Here is a 10,290-nt window from a genome sequence, read left to right on the forward strand (position 1 = left end):
GCCCTTGAGATTGACATCCAATGATCGAGGGCAAAAATACCAGCGCCTTGAGCATGCACTAGTGCTTGGGTATGTGCGCTATATAAATATCCAAATATATACACAGCTGGGAAACAAAAATGGGCTTTACACATTCTAGCCATGTTGGGAATCGAACCCAGCCTTTGGTGTGACAGGCTATCACTACCCCCACCGCCCGCTGTATCACCAAGAAGCATAGGCTGTTCCATAACAATATATATATACACCACAATCGTAAGATCCAGTACATTTTACCAGATTTTAACTGAACTAAACACTGACACAGCTCCAACAAGGAACAGCAATATTTCTGATCGGGCGTTATGCATATGCAGTCGGTGTCACATAATGATATAAACTACATTCGTTTGAAAATGTTTTCCATTGCAAAGACCATCCCATGGGTAATATACTCAAAATTCAGCTGTGAAATGTTCTGAGTTCTGCAGACGATACCTGATAGCACGGATCTTCTGGTGTGAAAAAGAGTCATCAACAACAGAAATCATCTTGTCCCCTTGCGAACTGGTTGCCAAAAAAGGTTCTTTCTTTGGGAAGAAATGGAAAAAGGAGACAACAGATATGTACACTGGTGTGCTATCTGGTGGAACAACATACCATTAGTGAGTTCTCCACGATGTCTAATATTGAAATTCTCACTCAGTACCAAAGGAGAAGAGCATAATATTGGCCAACAATGGTCTTAACTTTCTTTAGGCAGTCCACCTGAATGATTCCTTTGGAATCCCAGGAAAACAGAAGCAGTCACGTTGTTAGCTGACGGAACAAACTTTGCCTTCTTAACTCGAGTGATCGATATCGATTTCACTGATTTGGCTGTTGTGTGGTCTCTGGCTGATGCTGGTCAAATCAAGTCTCATGCAGGGATAGAGTTCGCACAAAAAATGGTGGTTCTGCTTAAAAACGACATACATTGTACAAGAGATGATGAACAAAGGGCGTTTCTGATCAGGAGACAGAAGTCTTGAATGAAGCCTATGTCGTGCCCAATTTATTCCTCAGAACGTGTTCAACTTACTCTTAAAAGATGCCTACTCCATTGGCTATGTGGTGTGTGCTGAGTCGTCGACCATCCAAAATCGTCTAATATTACCCAACATTTACGTTTAGTAGTGGCGACAGTTAGATGTCTTCGTAATCTTGGATCATATTCGAGGCTCTCTTCCCCTCTTAAACTCCGCCAGGAAAAGTGAGTGAGTGAGTATGGTTTCACGCTGCTTGTAGCAATATTCCAGCAACATCACAGCGGGGGACACCAGAAATGGGCTTCATACATTGTACCCATGTGGGGAATCATAGGAAAAGAACGGAATATGGATGGCTGAATGAGTTAGCCATTAGAGAGGCTTAATGACAATTCTTACCCAGTTCTGTCCGTTTTCATCACTACGGAATGTCTAGTCCATTTGAGTCCTTCAAATATATGCTGCATGGTTGTATATTTAATTCGGATGAAGCTCCTGCGTATTGGCTTTTCAGGAATCCCTTGTACCACGGATCCATACTGAGTGAGTGAGTGAGTGAGTTAAGTTTTACGCCGCACTCAGAAATATTCCAGCTATATGGCGGCGGTCTGTAAATAATCGAGTCTGGACCAGACAATCCAGTGATCAACAGCATGAGCATCGACTGGGCAACTGGGAACCGATGACATGTGTCAACCAAGCATAGTCGCCTTTTGTGGCAAGCATGGGTTGCTGAAGACCTATTCTACCCCGGATCTTCACGGGTGCGCATCCATACTGAACAAAAAAGACTTCCGGATCATGAAAATTTAGGGGAGCATGTCTTGTAGGGAAGACTGACTTTCTTAAAATTAGTACGGTATATACATGTACAAATGTTTAAGATCCCTGACTTGTTATATTCAGCATATTTCATCTCGCAGAAGATTGAATATCCAACATGCGTGCGTTTTTGTAATGGAACGAGGGTAGTCTAGTCCACTCGTCACACCGAAGGCCCATGTTCGATTCCCCACTTGGTGACAATTTCTGGCGCCCTCCGTCGTACGTGATATTTGCGGGAATATTGCATCTAACGTATATCGTCATTTCGAATGGAATCATAAGCGAGTTCTCTATTTTACAGCTAGTTACCAAAGGCGTTAAGTGTTGATAATATTGATTATGTTAATTGGAATCATTCAATTTCAGTATTTAAAAATGTATCATCGAAATCGCCCTACCCATTTGCAGGATGATTATAAAATTCATCTTTTGAAATTTTAGTTTTGGAAACTTTACGCAGGCATTGAAGATTGTATGGAAGTGAAAAATCTATGTTCAGTTCTTCCTCCTATAGTTGGATATAAAATATATCAATGAGATTCTTAGACAGGCGAATATACTGAGAATTTCACATTCAGTAAAACGGCAATAATAAATGTTCACACAGATAAATGCTATAGGTTGATATTTCCCATATGAACATGGCTCTCATTGCAATTGTTTTCACCCCAATTATGTTGCCTTAATTCATTTATCAATCGTACATAGATTTCATGATTTAAGGAAGGGCACGTCCGATATTTTACAGGAACCATCCAACAATGGATCGGGAGCCTCTACAAAGCTCTGATATTATGCAATCAAAATGCAAGCAATATATTAAAAAATATTTGTTGTCATAACTCTGTCATTTCAAAGTTATTAAAATATCTAACGTTGTTAATATCACGAAGGTACCATTTTCAAATCCCAGGAACCTCTTCTCAAACTGCATGTAAAATAGCATTGATAAACACTTGTTACCCAACTGAATCAACGCATCAATAGGAATGTGTTGACTTGCTTCTCACAGCCGATATTGACCAATCGAAACACAGTCTCACATCGAGACTCATTTTCATTGGTCGCGCAGCTGCCAAAATGGCTGCATTTGGACGATCTTCATTCGGAGAATGAGTAAGAAGCATCGTATCATCGCGAGACGACGTTTCTATTCAAAGGTATTCAGTCACGTAGAGGAGTGTAGATATGTCAGTTCTGTTCCGGGTTGTAATTTACCTCGATAGCTCAGCAATTACCGTGTATTTGCTCCGTGTAGCCCGATAGTTGAGCCGCCTAAACACCGGCGACAGGCAGGGCTCTTGACAAGAAACGAGGCCTGCTTTCGTCGGTCTACCTCTCCGAGTTTTACTCACTGACCTCAACACGTTTCTTGTTTATTTGCGTGATTCTTACGCTTGAGATGTGTACAGCTTTCCCAGCTTGACTTTACGACAGAAAATACAGCTGACATTCTGCCGTTTTTGCACGACCTCCGTGCATGTGCTGTATAAATACCGCATTACCGTGAACTACCGTATTTACCCTAAAGACACGATCGATAATTATATAACACGGTCACATTCATACCCAAACCCAGTCACTCTTAGGGCAGAAAATAGTTTTAAAATGACTTTTGATTTCACGTAATACGTTTGTCGCAGCTTTGATGCAAATATATAATCAAGTTTGTGTAAGGACAAGTGATGTCTAGTGTAAATTGATACAGTTAGGTATCATACTTACTGTTAATGTTTTATTAAAATTGCCCCATTTGAGAAAAATAATCATGTTTTAAAAACATGCTGAAAGGACATTACACTAAACGTTTACTGATATTTTACATTATACAATCCACTTCCTGTACAGAGATTGAGATTGTTGTTTATGTTACTCAGCACAACTATTTGAGTCTTAGAGATGTAACAAAATTTAAATGTTATAATCCATAAATCTGAATGAATATTCTTAACTGTTGTTATAAGATTCACCTGGTTTAGGACAGGGCAAATACATATACAGTCATGTACCAATATATCAGATGAGCTTGCTGCATATTATATATGCATATAATTAGTAATTCCATAGGCAAAGTTATATAGATGTTGCTATATAAAATGTACAGATGATAAAGTGAGCAAGTGTAGTTTTCTGCTTTTTGTAATATACAGCAGTGTCCTGATTGGGAGTAGGAGAACTAGAAATGAAATACTATGAGGTGTAAGTTTCATACATAAATTAACAAGACACCTCACAGTTAAGGAGCATATCCGTGTAAAATCTTTTGATGAAGCAAGTCTTATAAGGTGTAGTTCTACACCACAATCACTATTATGAAATCACAACCCTCTGTGTTATATAAAGTATATATTATGTCACAGTTGTACAATGTATATAGAAAGATGCCAAATTTCATCTCTGGTTTCCCCAAATTTTAAAACCACTCCTTCTTTCTCTATCTAATTTTCTCCAAAACATGTACAGCCACATATAATATACAATCATCACTGTATTTAGTGTGAGTGAGTTAAGATTTAAAGTCACATCAGCAATATTTCAGCCATATCGTGACTAAAACTAGTTCTCAATTTATAATACATACATATAATATATAAAACCCTGTCAACAAAGGACAGTAAAACCACTAGATTATCACAGATTGAGTTAAAACTAGCTAGCATATATCTTTAAAAGTAGAAAATTATTTCTGGACAATACAATGTAAAATTGGGCTATAGATTGCCAACAACTGAAGGTAGATCACCATACTAGGGACCTGTATTTAGTAACCTGAAAGTGTATATCATGTGCACAGTAATGCTTCAAAATGTTTACCAACCACCATTGAGTGAGTGAGTATGGTTTCACGCTGCTTTTAACAATATTCCAGCTATGTCATGGTGCACCAGAAATGGGCATCACACACTGTACCCATGGGGGGAATCGAACCCAGGTCTTCAGCATGACGAGCGGACGCTTACCCATTAGGCTACCCCACCACCCACCAGCATTGAGAAGGAGGTTCTTTCCTATAACTTTTCCATGTAGACAAACACATGCAGGGGGCATTGGGCCACTGGGCAGCTTGGTCAGATCATGCAGTGGAAGCTTTGGTATAAATATCCAGAGTACCTTATCGCTGATGGACTAACGTTAAACCAGTCAAAGTAGAACAACACTAAACAAAATACTTTCAAAGTCTTAAAAACTCCCCAAAACAAGGTCATGCAAATAATGATATACATATCTGTACAGTGTGAATGTCAACATTAATTATCTACTCCAACTTTCCCCTTTTGATTAATTTCACTTTGTTTTCTGTTCCACAGTCCTATCAAGCATGGAACTAAAGACTCCAGACACAGAGGAATGAAACCATGATTCATTTACGATTGGGTAATATTTTCTGCTTCACAAACTGGAAATTATTATGTGGATGATTGAGAATTATCTGAAGTGTAAACAAAGTTGAGAAATCTGGTCATGACATCTTAGATAGAAAGATGTCAGACACCGAAAATGCTGCCTTGATAACACGCCTGTACAGTGAGATTGGCACCCCTGAATCTCATTCTGTTCAAGTTACGGTACAACTGGACCAGGAAGGTAATTCAGTCATTAATATTCCTGAAGCTAGCCCTGCTAAGGATGACTCGGTCACATATTGCTACAGATGTGGTCTGTGTCAGCTGGACTTTGTGGCCTACCAAGAACTAACCAACCATCTGAAGCACCTTCATTTAAGGAACCATCAGTTTTCTTTTAAGGGGAAAGATAAGGATTATTACAACTTCAAACATGTCATTGTCATCACTGGAACAGAGGCGTTCCAGTGTGAGTTGTGTAATGTTCAGTTTGCAGAGTCTGAACTTGCCAGGGAACATTTTAACACCCATCATGGATCTCCGCATGACACATGTGTTGATGATGTGGTTGAGGAAGAGATTCCAGATAAGAAGAGCAGTCAGGTCAAGAAGCCCTTCCTGTGCAATGTCTGTGGGAAAGGATTCAGTAAACAGTCAAATGTTGCACGTCACAAGAAAACTCATTCATTTGAAAAGTGTAAATACTGTGATAAAATGTTTTTGATTCATTCAGATTTGGAAAAGCATCTGCTTGGTCACAAGGAAAATTGGACAGATTCAGTTGAGTTTCAAGTTGATGAATCCAAGGAAAAAGGTGAAGAATGTTTTAATGGAATTGTCAGCAATGTTGGAATGTCCACATCAAATGATAATCTCAATACAGAGGGGAAAGGCGAGGAGCAGACGTCAATTTTAGAGCAGACACAAGAAATAAAGGGCACCCAGGCTTCAGCTGAATCTTTGACTGATGATCAGACTGATGGAAATGACAACTTTTCTGGAGATGATTTTGATGAGATGATCTCATTTGGAGATGCTGCTGCTGATGTAATGTTAGATGACGGAAAGAAATTTACATGTCATGTCTGCGGTAAAACTGTAAATGGGAAGCAACAGTTCAATAATCATGTGGCAACACATGATGGACAGTTTAAATGTGATTTGTGTGAGAATGTTTTCAAAACTGTGGAGGAGCTTGATGATCATGAACTCACTCATGAAGGAGAGGATTTATTTAAGTGCAGAGTATGTAGCCGAACTTTCAGACAGACGCGGCATCTCAAACTCCATCTTAAAATTCATGTCGATAAGTTCAAATGTGATGAGTGTGGTGAAACATTTCCCATGTATTCGTCACTGAGAGAACATGTACGGACCCACATTGAATCTGCTCCATTCAAGTGTGATATCTGTGAGAAAAGGTTTACTTTAAAAACTGCCTACGTCGACATTACTCAATTCATTCAGGTGAAAAACCACATAAGTGCAAACACTGTGATAAATGTTTTCGGTTGGCTAGTAGTCTTCGATACCATGAGCGGGTTCACACAGGTGAGTTTCCATTGAAGTGTGATTTCTGTGATAAACGTTTCCGCTTGAGCCAGGCTCTAAAAAAGCATGTTGCCAGTTTCCATGCTTCAGTGAAACCCTACAAATGTGATATTTGCAAAAAGGGATTTGTTGAAAAGGGTCGTCTCACAGCACATAGAAGCAGGGTCCATTTTGGTCAGAAAAACAGAAAGACGGGTAGCAAGTCTGAGTCATCTGATGAAAAACACTCTTCATTTGCATGTATGGTGTGTAAAGAGAGACTGAAAGACGCGAATGATTTAGAAAATCATCTCAGATCATGTCCGTCTCAACATAAAGAAAACAACGGGCTTGTTCTGGAGGAAAGAGTTGACAAGAATGAACAGCCGAAAATTTTCCTGTGCGTGAAATGTGAGAAAGGGTTCAGCTCTTGTGAGAAACTACTGGCTCATATGAGAAGGCATGGAGAGCCGTCTTGGCTAAATAAGGCTGGGTCTTGTCGTCAGTACGTGCCACATCTGCAACAAGACTGTCAACCATCTTCAGAAACACCTGGTCACCCATATGGGTCTAAAGCCATTCAGCTGCGAAGTTTGTGGCAAGTCCTTCCCAGAAAGATACATCCTCACCAAACATATGAAAAGTCATTCTACAGTCCGGCATTATGAGTGTAAACTCTGCAACAGTGCTTTCAAGAGAGGTGATAATCTCAAACGCCACCTCAAAGTGACTCATAACGTTGATCCCGAGAAATATGAAATTAAAAATATCACATCAACAAAATCGAAAACCTACATGTGTAAGAAGTGTGATGTTAATTTCACGGATGAGGATGAGTATAAGCAACATAAGAAAAGCCACAACGAGAAAGTGCCAGCTATTTGCAGCATGTGTGGGAAGCTGTTCACGAACATGGTTCACCTCAAAAGCCACATGAAGATCCACGCGAATTGGAGACCGTACATGTGCGAAACGTGTGGAAAGACTTTCACAGAAAACAGTCAGCTGAAGAAGCACATCCGCATCCACACTGGAGAGAAGCCGTATTCGTGTCAGTTTTGCGACAAATCCTTCTCTCAATCATGTTCTCTAAACAACCACATGAAGAGTCACCAGTTTGTTGGAGACACTCCCTTCAAATGTCATCTGTGTTCCGCATCCTTCGCGTATTGTGGCGAGCTGGAGAAACACAAGAGGGGCCACATGGGGACTGATGTGTTTGGTTGTGGCTTGTGTTGTAAAAAGTTCTCTCACCCAGATGACCTCAAGCACCATGTTGATACCCATTTGGAAAAGCCGTCTGAACTGCCAGCTGATTTACCAAGTCAGTCTGGCGTCTCTAGTGAAAATGTTACAACAGAGGACATGTCCCTATCCACCTGACTCTATGGTTACCATGTCCTATGGGGCTCCTTTGGGAGGACCAACAGGAAACTTTGACAGTCATGTCACAGGCAATATGACTGTAGGGGCAGACCTGAGTGGTCTGACCGGTCCTATGGTAACAGCTCCTCCTGTTGCCATGGTTACTGGTATGGAACCGTGCATGCCCCTCCCTAGAGCTAGCATGACCCAGAGTATGAACATGCACCATGTCCAGGCTTTGATGAGAGAAGCTGAGATGATGATACAAAATGCTCATCAGAATCAGTGAGACATCAAAGGTTGATATTGGTTGTATTCAGTTCATTGCTGACCACCAGGATTGAATATCAGGGTTTGTCGTTACCAACCTTATGATAAAGACTATGGTATGGTGAGACAGTGGTCAATAAATAAACTGGTCCACTTGACAACAGACTTAGTTATTCAGCCTGTTCTCTCTACATTCAGTTACGATACATAACCTTAACACAATTGCCACCAAAACTTAGTTTTAAGTCTGGTTTGGATGATGCAATAATTACAAAAAGCTACATTTCATACTTCTTGACCTTCCCTCTTTGTGTGCAGTCTAGCAAATTCGAACATTCTGAATAGTTATGAAAACTGTTTTTCCAACACTTAAAGTCATTCTTCTGCTTTCATGATTAAATGTTAATTTATTCAGTGATTGTTCACTTGAATGAAGCTGTTATCAGGAAGTAGATGTGATAAACTTGCATTCAGCTATCTTCAGAATAATTTTGGTTGATTGTAAATGTCGAGGTCATGACAAAATGTTAGTATGGTTCGTAATAAACGGGAAGATGGCAACATTACTTATTATACTGACAAAATATGGTGATGGAAAGGCACAGGTTATGTAGAATGGAGATATAGACAGACATAATCATGTTTAACTTAACAAAGGTCAGTGAACATTTATGAGCATTTATAAAAGCAACTTATAAGTCAAAGCAACCCAGGAACATTGAAGTTGGAACTGATCTTTGGCAACCCATGCTTTTCATAAGAGGTGACAAACTTGGAATGGGTGATCACTGACTTGGATGATGCCTGTCATTGTATACCAGTTGTGTAGATCAATACTTATAGTGTCAAACACTGGACAGTTTGGTCTAGACTCGATTATTTACAGACAGCTGTCATAGAACTGAAATATTGTTGAGTGCAGTTAAACAAGAAACTAATTTTAAGTCAAGTTTGTGGGACTGACTAGTTGAAAATATGTATGACTTTCACAAGATATTTCTGCAGATATTGTTGGAGACATCTGCAAATAGTGAATTCCGTTAAGCATTCTTTGGAAGATCTGGTATATTTTTGTGCGCAAGTTTTTTCCCTCTGTTTGCTGCTTCTGTTGATTACCCCAAAACATGTGACCTGTCCCAACCTATTCTTGAGCTCAATTTTAAATATCGACCAAACAGGAGCACAAATATTTCTAACAAAGTTGTTTTTCTCAGTGATGAAATGGACAAGAGAAACAACCATCTTTCCTATGCGTTTCAATTGTCCGGTTCGTTCATTAAAGCCAGAAGGACAGTGATTGACCACCTCGGCAATTATTACATAGTCACCATTACACAGAATCAGACCGTGAGACAGGTCACCTCCTATAACCATCTAATCATCTTGCTGTGAAATTAGGTTTGTGGTTTAACACTCCACTCCGCAATAGTGTAGCAAAATGACGACAGTCTGTAAATATTTAATGATCAAGTACATCCCTTGTTGATATTTTGAGCAATTAATCCATGCTCTCAGTGTATGATGACACGCAAAAAAAACCAAGTCATCAAGCCTGACCACTTCATCCATTTAGTGGTTCATTATGACCAGTACAGTTCAGCCAGTTAATATAATCATTTGGGCACTCGACCACTGTGCAGACCTGAGAAGGTAACTCACACTTGTCCGTGTTCCTTGTTACATGTCCACATATCGCTCCCTTGTTCTCCAGGTACATAGACAATGTCATATTTTACAGAGTAAAATAGATTTTGATTACGGTATGGTACGAGTAACGTCCCTTGCCTCTACAACAGTATCGCTGCAGTTATCTCCCTTATATTAGCATCAGCACCCGCACGGCTTCAGGCTTTCAACATCACGGAGCAGTGATAAATTGTATCGAAAATGTCATCAAAAGAGGTTTCAGAGCAAACCGACGTGAAACCGAAACACCAGAAAGCTGGACT

At 39.8% G+C, this 10,290-nt stretch overlaps 2 protein-coding genes across 2 annotated transcripts; both read left to right on the forward strand.

Moving 5' to 3' along the window:
- The first annotated feature begins 2,899 nt into the window (after positions 1-2,899).
- LOC124292473 (zinc finger protein 26-like) lies at positions 2,900-6,866 on the forward strand. The gene is made up of 2 exons (XM_046729562.1): positions 2,900-2,992; positions 5,141-6,866. The coding sequence occupies exon 2, from the start codon at positions 5,315-5,317 to the stop codon at positions 6,740-6,742; it is 1,428 nt and encodes a 475-aa protein (XP_046585518.1). The 5' UTR covers positions 2,900-2,992; positions 5,141-5,314; the 3' UTR covers positions 6,743-6,866.
- A 285-nt stretch (positions 6,867-7,151) lies between these two features.
- On the forward strand, positions 7,152-8,772 carry LOC124292476 (gastrula zinc finger protein XlCGF42.1-like). The gene has a single exon (XM_046729563.1). It carries the CDS (start codon positions 7,271-7,273, stop codon positions 8,087-8,089), a length of 819 nt encoding a protein of 272 aa, XP_046585519.1. The 5' UTR covers positions 7,152-7,270; the 3' UTR covers positions 8,090-8,772.
- The last annotated feature ends 1,518 nt before the right edge of the window (positions 8,773-10,290 follow it).

The sequence above is a fragment of the Haliotis rubra genome, unplaced genomic scaffold (assembly GCF_003918875.1).
Source record: "Haliotis rubra isolate DU_JTF1 unplaced genomic scaffold, ASM391887v1 Scf519, whole genome shotgun sequence".
In the NCBI taxonomy this organism is placed as follows: Eukaryota; Metazoa; Mollusca; class Gastropoda; order Lepetellida; family Haliotidae; genus Haliotis; species Haliotis rubra.